This window comes from Rhinatrema bivittatum, chromosome 3 (genome assembly GCF_901001135.1).
Source record: "Rhinatrema bivittatum chromosome 3, aRhiBiv1.1, whole genome shotgun sequence".
Classification (NCBI taxonomy): domain Eukaryota; kingdom Metazoa; phylum Chordata; class Amphibia; order Gymnophiona; family Rhinatrematidae; genus Rhinatrema; species Rhinatrema bivittatum.
The window spans coordinates 375351801-375370420 of NC_042617.1; the positions used below are offsets into that span (position 1 = coordinate 375351801).

The 18620-nt window shown below is 41.7% G+C and overlaps 1 protein-coding gene across 1 annotated transcript in view; it reads right to left on the reverse strand.

The window, feature by feature from the left end:
• LOC115088599 (dynein gamma chain, flagellar outer arm-like) overlaps positions 1-18620 on the reverse strand; it is a 535861-nt gene that overhangs the window by 19308 nt on the left and 497933 nt on the right. Inside the window, exons 97-102 of the mRNA XM_029596857.1 lie at positions 14312-14509; positions 10094-10192; positions 9772-9883; positions 7356-7486; positions 6412-6529; positions 3110-3261 (exon numbers count right to left, since the gene is read on the reverse strand). Coding sequence (XP_029452717.1) covers positions 3110-3261; positions 6412-6529; positions 7356-7486; positions 9772-9883; positions 10094-10192; positions 14312-14509 — 810 coding nt within the window. The remainder of the gene's footprint in view (positions 1-3109; positions 3262-6411; positions 6530-7355; positions 7487-9771; positions 9884-10093; positions 10193-14311; positions 14510-18620) is intronic.

Here is an 18620-nt window from a genome sequence, read left to right on the forward strand (position 1 = left end):
TAACAGAGAAGCCTGTCCCCCTATGAGAAAGATAATAAAAAAACACAGTATAGAATACATTTTAATAAGGACTGCTAGACACTATCATATATTGTTTTTTTAATGGTCTCTATATCTCACAGAGTTCAGGACCAAAAAACTGAATAAGCATCAGTCCCAACTGAACTTTCTTACATTTCATTAAATATACAAGCAAACTGTAATGGCCCTCCCAGAATGTGCAATCCTGCTCCCTCCCACCCTGTGAATGTTTAAGAGGACCGGAAGCCCCAACTTAGACTCTACCCCTATGGCATTGAGCACCCCTACCACAACAAATCTCAACCTGGCAGGCCTCTCCCTGCCCCTTGCCCCCCTCCCCCACCCAAAATGCCAAAATTCACAGCACATCCCCACAAACCTTTTCCCTGCTTAATCAATAGGAGTCCCTTGGTCTTTAATGGGAAAGATCAATCTGTAGTTGATCCTGCTGAGCCAGCTGACCAGAGGTTTCTCTTTGACTCTCAAGCATGGAGCAAAGAGGAGCTCTGAATCAGCTGAAGCCATCTGGCACCGGCAGAGCAAGAGTAACTGAAGATCACTTCTGCTCCATTAAAGACCAGAGACTCCTAGTGGCAAGAGGACATCCAGGGTGAAGGGGGTTTGGATAAGAAGTTGCGATTTTGGGCATTTTTGATGGGGGCATGGTTTTGAACTGGGGGTGGGGCTTACGCATTTCTATTTTGGAGAGGTGCTTGGCAGTGGGGAGGGATTTGGGGCAGAGATGTTCAGTGCCACAGGTAGGTGGGAGGAAGAAGCAGTTCTAAGTCAGAGCTTCTGGCTTTCTTAAGCAATCACCAGGGGAAGGGCAGGGAGAAGATGTGTGTGTGAGAGAGAATAGGAATCTGCGTGTTTATGTGCAAGAGAATGATAGCCTGGTTGGTTGTATTTGAGAATGGGAGGCTGTGTGTGTGTATATAAGAATGGAAGCCTGTGTTTGTGTGTAAGAATGGGAGTTTGGGGGTTTTGTGTGTAAAAATGGGAGCCTGAGTGTTTTGTGTGTGTGAGAATGGGAGCCTGGGTATGTGAGTGAGAGAGTGAACCTGTGTGTGTGGTAGAGCATGTGAGAGTCAGCACATATATTAGTGTGTGATACTCAGCTCAAGAAAGATAACTACAGCTCTTGAGCTATAGTTAAATTTAGCTTTTTGGCATTAACGTGTTAATGTCTCATTAGCATGATTTTCATTTCAGTGCATGAAGCAGCATTTAGGCCACGTTAATGTTAAAGCTGAATTTATTGAACTGTATTGGTGTTTTTAACTGTGTTATGTACATTAAGGCCTGCAATAGCCTTAACACTGTTTCTTTCAAGAACATTAAAGAGAATGAATGTTCCAGCTCAGGATGCTGTACCTAACAGGTGAATGCCACTGCAGGGCATTGTCTAAACCAGGGTTCTCAACCCAGTCCTTGGGAAACACCTAGCCTGTCAGGTGTTCAAGACATCCATAATAATTATGCATGAGATAGATTTGTATGCACAGCACTATATGCAAATCTCTCTCATGCATATTATTTGTGGATATAAAACCTGACTGGCTAGGTGTGTCCTGAGGATTAAGCTAAGAACCCCTGTTATAATCAGCCCAGTGTATTGCTCTACCATTAATATCCAATGTAAAACTACAAAGGAAAAATACTTTTATATCTATTTATTTTTCTAGTTTCTTGGGATCTGTAGCCCTGCTTGTCTGCTGCCCTATCTGTTATATATGTGTAGGATCCAGTTAGTTCCCTACTAGAGCTAGGTAGAAGACTATACCAATTGGTATGGGGACAGACCTAAGGATAACATTGTGGGTTCGCTGCTCCCCATGAGGAAGCTGATGAATGGTATGTCCCAGAGCCAAGGCACCATTTTATCCTGTGGATTCCCCTTTTGTTTTTGTAGGGGCAGCATTCTCTAATTTTCTATTGATTAACCTCTGTCTCCATGGAGCATATTATTTGGATGGGAGTTTCTACCTTCCCAATTCACTTTTAAGTCTTTCATTAATTTATTTACTTTTGGAGTTCCCAGTACTTTGGGACTCAGTTAAGCTAATTTAGTTTTTGTTCTGCTATCAACTGGGAGAGGTTCATTTCATGCATGATGGATCTGAGATCACCAAGATCTAAGGAGAGGATGACTTTCAATCTTATTGAGAGAAAGAAGGAGAGAGGGGAGAAAGGAGTTGGAATGGACCCCAATCGGGTCCATGCACATCTACAAAAGATAAGGAGAAGAGGAATTACAGGTATCAACATGAAACTATATAGGAGAGGAAGGAGAATGAAGTGTGCCTTTCAGGTATAGTGAGGAAACTACGGAGTTTCAAGGAGAAAACTACAAGGTCGCCCGTATGACATAGTGAGGGCAAAGGTAGCGCCGGCGCCATTTTGAAGATTGGCAATACGGCCCGCGTGCAGGAGGTTGCTCCCGGACCCCTGCTGGACTTTTGGCAAGTCTTGTGGGGGTCAGGAGGCCCCCCCAAGCTGGCCAAAAGTCCCTGGGGGTCCAGCGGGGGTCCGGGGGCGATCTCCTGCACGCGTGACGTCGGGAGCCAGGAACCAAAATGGCGCAGGCGCTACCTTTGCCCTGTCACATGATAAGGGCAAAGGGCCACCGGCGCCATTTCTCTTAACGCAATCGTGGCCAGAGAGAGGGAGATCGCGCCGGGACCCCCCCACTGGACCCCAGGTAATTTAAAACATTTGGGGGGGGGGGGTTCGGGAGGGTGGGGGATTTGTTTTAAAGGTTCAGGGTGGGTTTTAGGGTTTTTTTTGGTGTGCCGGTTTTCCCGCCCTCCCCCGATTTACGATTTTTAACGATTTTTTAAAAAAAACAACCCACGACGATCAGATTTCCCTCCCCCCCCAGCCAAAATCGATCGTTAAGACGATCGATCACACGATTCACACCCCTAGTTTCTACATCAACAATTACCCTCATTGGTTATTATGGCTGAGACTCAATACTGAAAAACTGTCCATTTTTTTTTTTTTTAGGTTTTTCAATTCTGAGTTCTCAGAATTTCTTTTAAGAGGCTAGGTGAGTGCCACATGCTATGGGCTGGAGAACACTTACCTTGTTCCAACCCTTGGGTCCTTTAGCTATGAGAGAACAGCAGATGTCCCATAGCTCCATTGTTTGGGAGTGCCTCAGAAGGTCACTGGCCCGGGCACTCTCAGTTCTTGAAGGGAGATCAGTGACTGATGTAACAGAACAAGCAGATCTACCTGTGTACAAAGGCAGTGCGCATCTGTAAGACATTGCCAGTCCTGCTTTCATAAGCTTCTCCCTTCTTCATGTACAAAGACACAGAAACCCCAAATTTAGCTGTAAGCAATATAGGAAACGGCCTCTGGCGCAAAATGTTGATAGGCACCGGATTACTGCTGCTGCTGCTGCCATGCCATCATCCAGGGCGGTGACTGCCATGCCAGTAGCCTGTGTAGAGCAGTGCTGGCCCAGCACAGCAGCAGCAACACCAGAAACAAAGTTCAGTGCAGGGCCTGAGCGCTGTCATGTGTGCTTAACAGGCTGGGCACTGCCCCTCTACGATGTCTGCACAGGAGGAGGGGGTGAGCATGCATGTCAGCAACACACACAAAACTCAGTTTGCAGCTGTGATTCCAGGACCTGGGACTCACTCAGCCAAGGGTCATGGAGCTGTGACTTATAGGGGATGGGAACAAAGAGAGTGCTGGGGTCAGGGAGAGAGGAAGGGGAAAATATGATCATCTCTGGAGGGGGGACAGGTGCTGGTGGTGGGTGGAAGAAAGAGAGAAAACTGTGGTGGTGGTGGTGGGGGGGGGGGAGTGGAAAAGAGAAAGCAGATACATATTATTCCATTCCTTCTCCCCCAGCCCCCGCCATCTGCTAATCAACAGCAATCTCAGGGTGACCAGGTAAGTCTATATGATAAGCAGCACAAGAACTCGCAGGTGAGGGGAGGATCTGGGTAGAGGTGATCTGGGAAGGCCTTCCTATTGCCGTCTTCTCTCCCAGTAGCACACATGACAGTGAGTGAGGGCGGCCTAGCTTCTCCTTAAGCTGCAGGCCTAGAACTTGAGAAGAGAAAGCAAATTCTTCATATCTCTGGGTCAGATTTAATGACTGTCCGCATGCCGCTCAGTGCTTTTCACACATCATGCAGTGCTTAAGACCGTACATTCGTTTGAAACAAAAGTGCAAAATGGGACAAATGAGTCCATTTTTGTTTTGTTTTAAATGAATTGAAAATTAAAAACAAAACAATTTTGTGTAGTGTTTTGGGTTTTTTTTTTTGGCAAATAGGGTGCACTATTTCCTGAAAATCAAAAACATGAAAAAATGAACCCCCCCCCCCTTAAAACCCTCTAAATTCAGAAAACAAACAACATGAAAATGGGAAAAATTCGTGTGCACATCCCAAGTAGTACACATAGGGGTAGATTTTAAAAGAAGCGCACACGGCCTACATGTGTGCGTGCTACCCGGCGCGCGCACATGTACGCCCGATTTTATAACATGTGTGCGCAGGTGCACGCATGTTATAAAATCAGGGGTTGGCGCACGTAAGGGGGTGCACAATTATGCACCTTGCGTGCGCCAACCCACGCTGCCTTCCCCCATTCCCTCCCTGCCAGCATGCGATCCTCCGACACAGCGGCAATGGCTGCTCTGTTGGAAGCCTCCAGCCCCGCCTCTGGACCACCCAGCCCCGCCCCCTCCCCGCCCCTTTTGTAAAGCCCTGGGACTTACACGCGTCCCAGGGCTATACGTGCGTCGCCGGGCCTTTTTAAAATAGGCCTGGCGCGCGTAACCCTTTTAATATCTGGCCCATACTGTTTTGGCTCAGATTTGTATCTAGTGACAAATGTATCCCTTGAGCTAAACTTCTGTTACTTTGAAATTGCTTGAGCTGACTAGGTTTCAGGCGTTTTAGGAGCTTTTTTTTTGTACAGCTGTTTTTTATTCCATAGTGAAGAAAGCTGCAGCATTTTTGAGTGATCTTTACATTTCCTACGAATGCAAACTCTCGCAAATATATGGGGTTCCTTTTTCTGCCAGTTTTTAAATTTGGTCCTTACTGAGTTTTTGTTATTTTTTTTGGAAATGGTTTATATAAAGTAATAATCATCCCCCAAGTTGGGTATTTCCTCTTTATCAATGATGGGTTATGTTCAGGATCTTCTTGATTCTATTGCTTCCTCTTTTGCAGTTATTCCTAAATCGGCTTGCTTTTTTGACCTTACTTCTTATGTTCTTATCCATGGGCAGTGTAATTTTCAGACTTTTGTTTACATAAACTGCATAAAAAGGGTCACTGACAATTGTCCCCCCCATCCCCACCACCACGACAGTGGGTAAAAGTACCCACTGTGCAGCACTGGCCTGATTTTCAAATGGAAACCCTGTGAAGGGGGTGGGGGGGGAGATCCTTTGAACCTTACAAGCCCATGGAGATAACTTTTCCAAGGGCCTGCCAGCCCCTATGGCAGCCTCAAAATTGCCCCTGTTAAGTCCTTATATTTTTCCTTGTGTTTGGAATAAAAGACGTATGCGCTGTTTTATCACAGTCATACCTTCTAGTTTCAAACGCCCCTTCCCTGAATCGTCTCTTCAGCTGTTCCTGCTATGTTCATGCTTTGCACGAAGCAGCACGAGGACCTCAGGGGATTCTGCTAAGGATCAGCATAGACTCTCTCCTCATTTTACTGACATTCTGAGAGCTCCAAACTGAAGCTCTGACTAAACGCAGGGCAAAAAATATTGCAAAAAAAAGTCTACAATTGGTCATTTTCCTTGCCCAGTTTTGGAATCTCTTAGCCATATAATTTCCTGCTACTAGAAGGGGACAAAATTCACAGGAAATAAAAAAAAAAAACCCCAAAAACAAATGATTTCTGCAACAAGTCCTGCTGGATTTGCGTCCAAAGGTGTTAAATTTAAGAATCAGACAAAAGTCCAACAGCATCTTCTTTTACATGTATGGGAAGTTGTTTTCTTTTCCTTAACTTGTAGGAAATTAAATATCTGAGCAGAAAAGATGCTGTTTTAAAATTCTACAAGTATACTGATTGGCAAGCTCTGTGCACTTTTTTTTTAACCTCCTTTTACCTGAAATGTAAAACGAGAGGCCATCAATATTGCGAGCGTCTGTGCAGAAAAAGCTCAAACACTAACAGCTCACCCTAGGAATGAAATGAACTGAAAAGAGGGATCTTGATGATATTTGTTGGTCTCAGGTGAACCACCTAAAAGAATATGTAGCTAATACTCTGCTGCAACTGCAGAGCTTGTGACCAGCCTAATGAAGGCAACTTGTTTTATTTTGAACTGAAGACTTCTTACTCAAGACACAGCCATACACCACGTAATAGACCGCTGATGATTTTACTAACGTTTTTGAGAGCCGATGAGGTCCTGTGCCATCACCCCTTTGCTTTCATCATACAGTGGCATCAAATCACAGAGCACTTTCAGCTGAGAAAAGACATAGCGGTCCTGCCCAAAATAAATCTAGGGGAAAAAGAGAGATGACACTCATATGAAAAGTACAAGGTATGTGGTGAAGGTAAACTATTTCTGGAAATGTGTATGCTCTAACATGATGTTGCATTTGAGTTGGCCTGCAATAGACCTTTTAATTTTTCAGATTTTTTTGCTAGTAATATGACCTCTGACACACTTAAATAGGAATTGTGGTTAGTATATTTAATTACTTTGATTTGTTGACTGAAAAAGCCAGATTAACACAAAAGCCTTGCTTTCTGCTGGGTTCCCATGGACGTGGCAGAGCACAGTGGCTAACAGAATGGTATAGAGCCTGTACCATGAGCCTTAAAGAACTATCTATGACTGCTGTAGTGGAGTAAAGGGATATGACAGAGACATTCAAATACCTCCACAGTATTAATAATGCACATGAGCTATATATTTTTCAGTGAAAAGGAAGCTCAAGTGGGATTGGAAAGGGGTTAGACAAAGAGTAATGAAAGGAATTATTTCCTTACAAAAAGCATAGTGAATTCGTGGAATAATCTCCCAATGGACGTGGTAGAGACAAAACAATATTGGAATTGAAGAATGCATGAGATAAACACAGAGGAACTTTATAGCAGTGGGGAAGCTAGGATGAAGTTAGAGAAATTTGGAGCATCCTTGGAAAAGGAAAATGGGTAGACTGTATGAGCCTTGCAGTCGTTATTTGCCGCCATATTCTCCGTCTCTAGAACAATCACATCACATCAGAGCAGTTCCATAAGTAGCTAATGAAAGCATTTGCAAACTTACTCACTTATCAGATAATCAGATACAGGCCCAGAATATAAAGGCAGCCACTTACTGCTGGAGACGGATGCATGTGGAAAGCTTCAGGGGCGTCCAGAGAGTGCTGAGGGATGGCTTCCAAGGCCTGTACCAGGGAAGTCATGGAAGCGGCCGAGTTAAAGAAAGCTGCCGGAATCTTGTACTTTACTGCAAAGTGAAAGCCAAAACTTCATTTGTAATCTAGGTTTTCTCTTTGCATTCTGAAGTGACTATATCTGCACTGTGTATGCTTATCTATAAGCTTACTTTGGATTTTAAATATTTATGATTAAAGATGCTAAAAGCAAAACTGCCAATTTGTCATCCTTTCCCTGGCTTCCATCTGATGTAGTTTGCTAACACAAGTAAAGTCCTCATGTGGCAGGGGTGTTAGGCATTACTAGGGCAAGTACAGCCACCCTTTTTAACATATATTTATTACCAGTCTGTCATTTACTTACAGGACTAGGTCTAAATGTTTATATTTATGCCGACGATATCCAGTTTCTTGTCCCCATTGAAGACACCATTGAAAAAACATTTAAGATAATTTGCGGTATATTTAAACGCCATAAAACTCCTCCTCCTCCTACATATGAAACTTGTGTTAAAAATGGAGAAAACGGAAATAATACTTCTAGAAAGGAAATGTAGAAACGAGGTCATCCCCCCACTTTCATTTGAGAATAACATTAAGATAAAGCCGACCTTGTTCGTAAAAGACCTTGGAATAATCCTAGATTCTAAACTTAGCCTGAAAAAAAATGTATCTACTAAATTGAGAGATGGTTACTTTAAAACCATTACTTGAAATGAATGATTTCAGGACAGTCCTTCAATCCTTGATCTTCTCTAATATTGATTACTGCAATTCCCTGTTTCTAGGACTCCCTCTTTCCACAACCCGTCCCCTTCAGGTGTTACAGAATGCCGCCGGAATGCTGACTGACAGTAAAAAATGCGACCATATTACACCTGGGTTAATTGCTCTTTACTGGTTACCCATCACATACCACATACAATATAAAACTGCATATATTATACACAATATCATTTATGTCGAAAAAACTGACTGGTTAAATACTGCGATCCGTTTACATATCCCACAAAGAAATCTCAGGTCGGCAAACAAGGGCCTTTTAACAATTCCACCAATAAAGACAGCACATCTTAGTCAGGTCCGAGAGCGAGCAATTTCAATAGCCGGCCCTAAACTCTGGAACACGTTACCAGCCCAGATAAGACGTCAAGCAGACATTAAGAAATTTAAGACTGAGCTTAAGACATGGCTTTTTAACTAACAAATGACCTCTTGCTTACTGTTTAGATTTAAGAAATTTTTAACTCTAAGGATTACTTTCTCTTATAATGTTTTGTAATTTATATTGTAACTGCCATTCTCTTGTATCTTTATGATTCTAACACTTCTACTACTTTTAATTATTTATTATTTTATAGCCATCTATTCACTTTTAATGACTTATTGTATTTTCATTGCTTCCATTTTATTGTAAACCGTTGTGAAGGTTTTACTGATGCGACGGTATATTAAAAAAACCAATAAACTAGAAACTACAGGAAATACAGGGGAATTCAGATGTTGTCATGGCCCAGAGACAGGGGACTAATGGAAGCAGACTATGCATTGCTCACATTGGTAAGTCATACAGCCTTCTTTACCTCTACAGAAGCAGTGGCTCAACAGTCACAGGTTGCTTATATTAAAATGCTTTTCCAAAGATGTGTGGCATTAAAATATAGCCCTGTGAAACATTCCAGGGGAAAAACAAAATTGTGAAGAGATTTTTGTAACTTGAAGCTCTTGCTCATTCCCTGTCAGCGACTCTCCGCAGTGGTGATGGGGGTTCCATTGGGTTGGGAGGGTGGTCAGAGAGCAAGCAAAAAGTATAGTACCTGGAATTAAGCACTGAACTGCCAGGAAAATTGCTCTAACATTAAAAGTAAACTTTCTCCTTTTTTTGACAAGAAGGATGAATCAGTCACCCTTTCCCACTTGTATAGCTGATTTCCATTAAGACTACTATTACAGGTAAGCATGCTGTTTTCTCTTCATAGTGCATGCACACACACAGGCAAGAAAGAAAAAGAGAGATCTTATTGGTATAAACCCACAAGGAAGAATCTGAACATAGATGACTTGCATACTGGCCATGCTGGTGTGCTATTCTTAGCCCCTTATTCTACTACCAAATGTGAAGTTAAGAAAGAGGCTGCAGTATAATAATAATAATAAAAAAACAATCATCTGCTTTACACTAACATTACATTCAGTCCTCTACTGCCAATATCATGCTCTGAGAGAAGAAATGCAAGCTGTAAGACTCTATTAAATCATTCTCATTTCTGAAAGCTGTTTTGATAAAATGAATGGCCTCATGCCCTATGGTAAAGCACAGAAACATCTGGACTGAAAGGGGCTTACAGTAACTCACATTTTGTCAGTTCGCAGCCTCTCTTTGCTGCAGTAGGACTTATCCAATAATCAACCATGGCTGTGAAACCTGCCAGACAAGAGTCATCTGTCACATTGCGTCCATAGATGATCTGCAGGGAGACAAATGCAACACTAAGCCAGAGTGCCTCACCTTATCTGCCACCCACTTATTATCAGACAAGCAAAGTGTTTTCTGAAGTGTAGAACCTGACATTGTTGTTAGACTGCAATAGATTTTCTAGGCTAGAAATATTGGATGGTCTCACATTTAACCAATTAGAATAACTGCAAAAACCCATCACTTCTGACGTGACTTTTACCTCAGAAAGTAGATATCGGATTGCATCCCATGGAATCGCCTTTCCTCCGGTTTCAAGATCTTCATCTTTAAATTCACCCTTCAGTAGCTGCAGACCTTCCTGTGCCAGAGCAGAAGCAAAAAAGATATTTTTTTTTCCATTGCATTCCTGCATTCTCTCAGTATGTACTTCCAGCTTCAATAACTGTACCTAGGCATTCAGCTGCCTTAGAGGTGGTTAGGCCGAAGCTCCTCTGAACCAGACAAATCTATACAAAAATCAATACAGGGGATGGGAAAGGAAACTGTAAATACATATATTTTTAAGTGAATAGATCTTCAAAGTGAACTAGATTTATCTTTCCTAATGGATCTACAAAAAGCAATTTTTTTTTCTTCAGGATAAAATGATTGTATTAGCCCTTTTAATACCAAGTCGGGGCAGTAGACACAAGAAGGTTCCTTAGTTCAGTTGGGAGGAATGCTACAAAATGAAAAGTAGATGGCTATATTCCACCTTGTTTACCATGAAAAGTGAGAAGCCCTGCAAGCTTGACCTGTTGAGATTTGGACCTTGTGGTACTTGCCCATGGCTTAATCAACCATAATGGCATGAGAACATTCCTTAGGACTTGCAGAGGTTTTTTTTCGCTTTTGTTTCCTTCTAATTTTTGAAAATATACTGCATGTCCTATAGCAGCTATGAGATCAATATTTAAAACGTTTATCTGGCTAACTATGGGAGATTGCCAGACAAATCTTGAGGTTTGATTTGCTTCCCATGCTCCCCAGCCACATTTCGTAGAGGCAAATCATGACCTATACAAAATTTACTAAGGAAAGAAGAGATGGTACTGGGACTGTTTCCAGGGTGTAACTTAATCTTATCTGGGCAGCAATGAATAAAGTTTCCCAGGTAAGTCTGGCCAGATAAAAATATCCAGGTAAAATTACCTTAGTTTTTTTGGGTTTCTATTTTTTTTTTTTACTGTAGACTTCTATATAATCAGAATATTTTCAATTAAGCTACCTAAATACTTATTTTTTTCAAAAGAAAAATGCTCCTTACCTGCCAATTTTCTTTCTAGTAACTATGAAGAAGAGTCAGGATGGTTGGGTATGTGTCTGCTAGGGGAGTGACCAGGGCCACCACTAGATTCTGCTAGAGAGTGGAGAACAAAGTCCTCCTCTCCTTGCATTCCTGCAATGCGCTTTGAGCAACCAATGAGAAAGCGTGAATTAAAAACAAGTAAGTACAGTAAATAAATAAAAATAAATAAATCCAGCAGTGTGGCTTCCTTCCCACCAGTTTGAGAACTTCCCCAGCTGAACTTAACAACAAGGACAAAGCAAACAAAGGGGAAAGAGAGTGTGGCCGGTCCCCCTTGTGGGTAATTAGCCTCAACCAAGGGTGCCATGGTTCCGGGTTCAAGTCCGTATGGGGAGAAAGAATTATCTTTCAGGGCCCCTGGCACAGACAATCACTATCACAGTCTCAATTTCACAATCTAGCTAAAAAATCTCCAAGAGGTGCCAAACTGTCCAGAATAAGAGCTAGGAAGCCAGAATCAGCAAAATAGACAAAATTCAAACCAGGGTCCATCCATTCAGTCACAGCACTGGGTAAAAGGAAAAAGAACAAACAAACAGAGTCCTGAGTTGGTGTTCAAAATAGATTGTTTACTGTAACTTAAATAGAAATATCTAAGCCAAGACTGAGAAAACCAAATCAGCATCAAAGATGAGAAAAGCAGTAATTTTCTTGTCCATTCTAGATCTTCTAAAGAGCCTTCTTTCTCATGCATCATTATCCATATCAGAAGTATCTTCCCAGTGGGGGTAGGATAATTGGATGATAGCTCCAGCATACGCTGGTCAAGATGTGAAAAGATTCCCAAAATTAAAAACTGTTTATGTAGCCTGCATCCCCCCTCCTTTGGAACAGACTATGAATTACCCCTATGCTTGTGGTGGGGAGTGCAACATGAGAAATTATATTTACTAATATGAATATAACAGAGAGTGTTTCATTGAGTGCAGCACTGCTGGCAAAAGCCCCTTTGATAAGAAACTGGCTGCATATCCTGCTGCGTGTGGTGAAGCAGACAGGTAGCAATGCCTGAATATTTATACAGTCTCATAGAAACAGGAGAGGTGAAATCACTAAAGCAATACTCACTCGCTAAAAGGAAAAAAAAATATGCATGAACACCAAAAAAGTGCTAGGCTTTATCATAAAACATACCTTTCAATACATTATTAAAAGTGTCACCTTTGTGCATGCTGCTGTCTGCTCCCCCATTATTTTGGGGCTAGTTTTCAGCAGTACTTTGTTGTGGATGTAGATTTGCTATCATCTTTTTGAAGTTTTTCTTTTCAAGTAACCAATCCAGTGAAAATGTTATTTCCCTGTGGTAGCCATGTTATGGCAAAACAAAACATGGCTGCTGTCAGATGTGGAAAAATCGAGTGTTATTTCACAGTTTTTAAATAAGCATGCCTTGAAGGACTTTGTATTTATTTGTTATTCAGTTGGTTTGCACTTTAAAAGCACTTACATAAGAACATAAGAACTGACATACTCTGTCAGACCGAGGGTTCACCAAGCTCAGTATCCTATTTCCAACAGTGGCCAATCCAGGTCACAAGTGCCTGGCAGGTTCCCAAACAGTAGACAGATCCCATGCTGCTGATGCCCAGGGATAATTAGCAGCTTTTCCCAAGTCTGTCTGGTTAATAACAGTTTATGGACTTCTCCAACAACCTGTTCAAACCTTTTTTAAACCCATCTATACTAGCTACCTTTATCACATCCTCTGGCAATGAATTACAGAGCTTAATTGTACATTGAGTGAAAAATAATTTTCTCCAATTTGTTTTAAATGTGCTTCTTACTATCTTCATGGAATGTCCCCTACTTTTTGTATTATTTTAAAAATTAAATAATGATTCACATTTATCTGTTCTTTTCCACGCATGATTTTATAGACCTCTAGCATATCACCCCCTCAGCTGTTTCTTCTCCAAGCTGAACAGCCCTAACCTTTTTAGTCTTTCTTCATAAGGGAGCCATTCCATCCCCTTAATCATTTTGGTCACCCTTCTCTGTACCTTTCCAGTTCAGCTATATCTTTTTTGAGATGCAGCGACCAAAATTGCACACAGTACTCTAGGTGTGGTTTAACTAGAGAGAAATATAAAGGTATTATAACATTCTCCATTTTATTCTTTATTCCTTTCCTAATAATTCCTAACATTCTGTTTGCTTGTTTGACTGCTGCCATAGACTGAGCTGAGGATTTCAAAGTATTATCCACAATGATGCCTAGATTCTTTTCCTGGGTAGTAACTTCTTATATGGAAGTTAATATCGTATAACTACAGTATGGGTTTACTTTTCTTTATATGCATCACCTTGTACTTGTCAACATTAAATTTCATCTGCCATTTGGATGCCCACTCTTCCAGTCTTGCAAGGTCTTCCTGCAATTTATCACAATCCGTTTGTGATTTCACTACTTGGAATAATTTTGTGTCATCTGCAGATTTGATCACCTCATTTGTTGTTCCCTTTTCCAGATCATTTATACATTTACTAAAAAGCACCGGTCCCAGTACAGATCCCTGAAGCACTCCACTGTTTAACTTTCTCTAGTGAGAAAACAGATCATTTAGACCTTCTCTATGTTTCCTATCTTTTAACCAGTTGGCAGTCCACAATATGACATCGCTTCCTATCTCATGGCTTTTTATTTTTCTCAGGAGTCTCTTATGGGGGAATTTGTCAAACGCCTTCTTAAAATCCAAATACACTGCATCCACCAGCTCACCATTATCCACATTTATTAACCCCTTCAAAAAAATATAGTAGCAGATTGGTAAGGCAAGACTTCCCATTAAACCATGCCTTTCTATTTGCTCTGTGATTTTATTATTTAGAATACCTTCTATGATTTTTCCCGGCATTTTGAGAGTTTTATCCATTTTGCAACACAAAATAAGCATTATGAGTTTCATTTTCAAGGGTGTCTGACTTAGCTGACTAAATTTTGTCCAGGTAAATTAAGCTCATTTTCAGCCACATCTCCCAGAGTTAGGAGGCTTATCCCTTTGAAAACAGACTTCTATACGATGATACTGCTAAGCCCGCACGACAATTTTTATACTGCTTGCAAGGCACATGATATGATATTGCCTAACACTTTTTTTTTTGGTGTTCATTCAGATTATACAGACTTACCATAAATTCAGAGACTCCAAAGCACAGCACATCTCTGGAGTTCCACCCTGCAGTGCTTCCATACTGAGTTCTCAATCTTGCAGCACAGTGTAGAAAACAGAGGTTATGAAGAATGGCTGGCCACTCCGGCTGCCTGCTCTGACCGAGGGTTTCCTGGTCAACCAGCTGCCAAGACTGTATCAGACCACCTTTAATATTCTGCAGCATTGAAGAAAAGAATCTATCAGATACTTATTTACTTATTAAATTGAATCTTCCAGAAACTGCAAAAAACCTAGTTAGGATCAGTCAGTAAGATCACTGTGTTTATTTAGTAAAGCTTTTTTCTTATGTAACCTGTTAGGGCACATAAAGTGATAGAGGGTTGGATTCCTATTTGAGAATAGAGCAACAGTCTCTATGTGGGTTCAAAACCTGAAATGGTAGAGCAGAAGGTGTGGTGGACCTGGCTCAGAGGCTGGAGCTGTAAATACCAAGCTGGACAGAGAAGGCTCCCCAAATGCCTTTTTCCCTTGTGTGACCCATCTCTAATTGCTCCCCAACTTCTACCACAACTGATAATGGCTTCTGCTGAACTCATGCCTTAGGAAAAAGGAGGGTCTGACTTCAAAGGGTATCGTCAAGCAAAACTTTTTATTTCAAAATTCTGGGGTTACCAGCAGTCACAGTTGTAAAAATCACTTGTTTCTCAGGGTACACAGGTTTCTTACACTATTAATGGCAGTAATAACGACAACAACTACAAAACACAAGTCCTTCAAAAATCTCTTTTAGCATAGCATCAGCTCCTCTCTGTTCTTATTGTTTATTTAGGCGTTTTATATACTGTCATTCCAGAATAAGATCACAACAGTTTACAAAATCACCGCTCATAATCTTGTTCAACAATTAAATTCTGTGCCAGCATTCATAATCTAGGTCAAAACCACATCAGATATCTCTTCTTATTCATGTTCGTACATATTCTTGGTTAATATAACAGTGGATTTATAGACTTCATATTCATACATTTTCAAAGTCAGCATTACAGCAAATGCAGATTCTAATTCAACTACCTACACACTTTACAACAATCATTACTTATTGCTAACTTCACTGTCATTGTCACTTGTGTTGACTATGAGGTTTTCAGTATATTGGTGGTTTATGTTAGATCGCAAGCTTTTCTAAAGAACCATGTTTTCAGTTCACGTTTGAAATTCTTTTATTCTGTTCTGACTCTGGAAGGGAGTTCCACAACTCGGGGCCTGCTATGGAAAACGTTTGGTCCCTTATCTGAGTTAGATGTGTGTTCCAAGTAGAAGGCACCATTAGAAGTCCCTTGTTTTGTGATCTTAGGGTTCTCTGTGGTGCATAGTGTTGAAATGACACTCCTAATAAGCATGAGTCAGTATTGTTGATGATATTAAAAGTTAGGCTTAATACTTTATAATGAATCCTGGACTGTAGAGGAAGCCAGTGCAGTGCCACCAGTGAGGGGGTGATGTGGCCAAATTTCCTGGTTCCTAGTAATAGTCTAGCAAAGGCATTTTGGAGTAGCTGTAGTGGTTTTATTAAGCTTGAAGGTAGACTTAGTAATAGGGAGTTGCAGTAGTCTAAGTTTTAAAATATTAGTGTTTGTAAGACAGTGCGGAAATCCTGTATTGTTAGTAGAGGTTTCAGTCGGTGTAATATTCTCAGCTTGGTGTATCCTGTTTTTATTAATTTGCTTATATGCTTTTTCATGGTGAAATTCTCATCGATTTATATTCCTAGGTATTGTACTTGATCTGAGGGAGTAATATTAATAATTCTTAAGACTAGTGTTGGCGGTTTGATTATTGTTGTATCTCTCCTTAGCAGAGACTAGCCCTTAGTCCATCCTCTTTTGCAAAAGAGATAGCATTAGGTAATCAGAAAATCCTTTTACATCTTATTCCCTGGCACAGGAATGGAGTTCTACACTTGCAAATTCCATGTGTAACTCTAAGGGGTCATTAGATTAGTGGTGTAGCTCTCTTGTATTAGGGCTATGTATTCATTGTTAGGGGCCGATGCTATAATAAACGCGGAAAGCGGGCGCTGACTTTTCAGCGCCCACTTTCTTAATGTGCTCATGGCACTCGCAAGGGGGGCGCCATGCTATAAACAAATTAGGGGGTCGCGCTAGCAAAGAGGAGCTAGGGTCGCTTGTGCAACCTTAGTGTCTCCTTGCTAACGCGACCCCGCAATTACCGGTGGTCTGCCGGTTATGAAAACCAACGCCAAGCATATAGGCGTTGGTCTTCAATGCGGCTGGCTGAGGCTTTTTTTTTCTTTTTTTTAAACTTTTAAAGAAGTACAGAAAAGCAGTTTTTTTCTGCTTTTCTGTACTTTTTTCAATGCGCTCAGCTATTAACGCCTGCTCCAGGCAGGCGTTAATATCTGAGCGATAAATGTGTGTCTGAGATGCACATTTATTTTTTTGCATTGGAGTGAATGAATAATAGCCTCATTCACATCCATTTGCATGTGATGAACGCTCTCTCATTCACTCCACGTCGGACGCGCGTTAAATAGGCGCTAATCCCCCTATTGCAATACAATACAGTGCACGTGGCTGAGCGCACTGTATTGTATTGGCCCCTTAATGTTTAAGGGGGAGTTTAAAAGTTCAGCTTATACTTTAAAATGAGAATGTTTTGGTTAACCAAGGTTATTTAAAGTTTATCTTAAGGAGGTTGGCTATTAGGAGGAGATAGTAGGAAGCCCTTCCTATAAGGGGTGTGGAAGGTTAAAAGTTTATCCTATTTCCTATAATGACGAAGATTCTGGAGTGTGGTGCAAGGCCAGCTTTGTAGGTGTGTGTGCAGTGTGTGGTGAGTGGCAAGTGTGATTGCTCTCCAATGGTAGTGTGAGTTGCACTTGTATTTAAGGAGTATGTGCACAGGGCTCAGGGCTGATCATCTGAGGAAGGAGCCAGGACAACAGAAGGCTCTAGAGAAGAACAGCAGTGCTTCATTCAGAAGTGCTAGCAAGAGCCTACAAGGTGGGTTGGAAGCCAAGGAGAGTAGAGGAGAACATTTGTGCTTCATCCAGAGGCACTACCAAGGACCTACAGTCTGGGTTGGACTGAGAGGAGAGACCAGTGTAGATTGCACGTGTGAGCAAAAGAATGCCAGGGATTTCCAACTTTCCTGAGGTGGAACAGAAGTGCATGAGAGAGGATTATAAGTTCTTACTTAGTAAGAAGAGCTTGGAGTTTGGAATTTGGATACAGAGACTGTGCTGTGGGGGGGGGGGGGGGGGGGGGGGGCTGGACCTGAGGGGAAGGTTGCAGCTGATTATTTCAATGCAGGACTCAAGACTAACAGTGGACTAGGGGGATGCACTGTCTCAAGAGCTGCTTCTGGGTACAGAGGCTGGATTGTAAACTGAATCTGAATACTGAGTACTGAATATCAAAAAGGGAAGATATTTATATGTGGGCTTGTGCTCAAGAACTGTATTGGAGGGACTGGCTGGACCTTGGGGAGGATTACAGCTGGTTATTTCAGCAAAGGACTGGGGATGTACAGACTCTGATGACACTCCTAAAGTGTGTGTCTGAATATGAATTGCTTCTGAAGTGGATGTGAAGTGGTGCCTTCTATAATAGAGGTCACCACAGCACCAGGGTCCCTCACTGGTCCCACAAGTAAAGAGAGAGAGAGTGCTGATTGTGAAAGACTTCCCTGATGTACAGGAAGAGAGAGAGAGAGAGTGCTGATTGTGAAAGACTACCCTGAAGAAAGGAAGAGAGAGAGAGTGCTGAACGTGAAGTGCAGCAAAAGACAAAAGAGGAGATGGAATCATTTGTGCTCATAGGCTAAAGTGAAACAGCTGGAAGAGACAACATGAAGAACTGGGAATTGTGTGTTTTGACCAATATGACCATTAAATCTATTCTGAGTTTGAACTATGCTTTCTTCTATTTCTCTCTCTTTGGATTACAATAAATATTTATTTCATTGTAGCACAAGTAAGGTGTGGACATTGGATTTTCTGAAGTGTGTTTGAAGTGTTCTCATCCAGTCTGGCCTTACAGGTTATCCTGTCCCCAGCCCATGCCCAGAGACGAAATCTATCCCACCCTGGGGTTGCCAGACAAATGCTCCCCAGGGCTGGGAAAGTGACCCTTGGCACAGGGGTTGCACATGATTCCTCCCAGGTAGCTCAGTAGAACTGCCCAAGAGAACATTCTGCATCTACTGCAGCCATGACTACAAGAAGGAGAGAGAAAATCCCCCAGCCTTCACTCCAGCTTTCCGCCAGATTATATCCTGTTCTTTGTCTCATATCCCAATGAGCA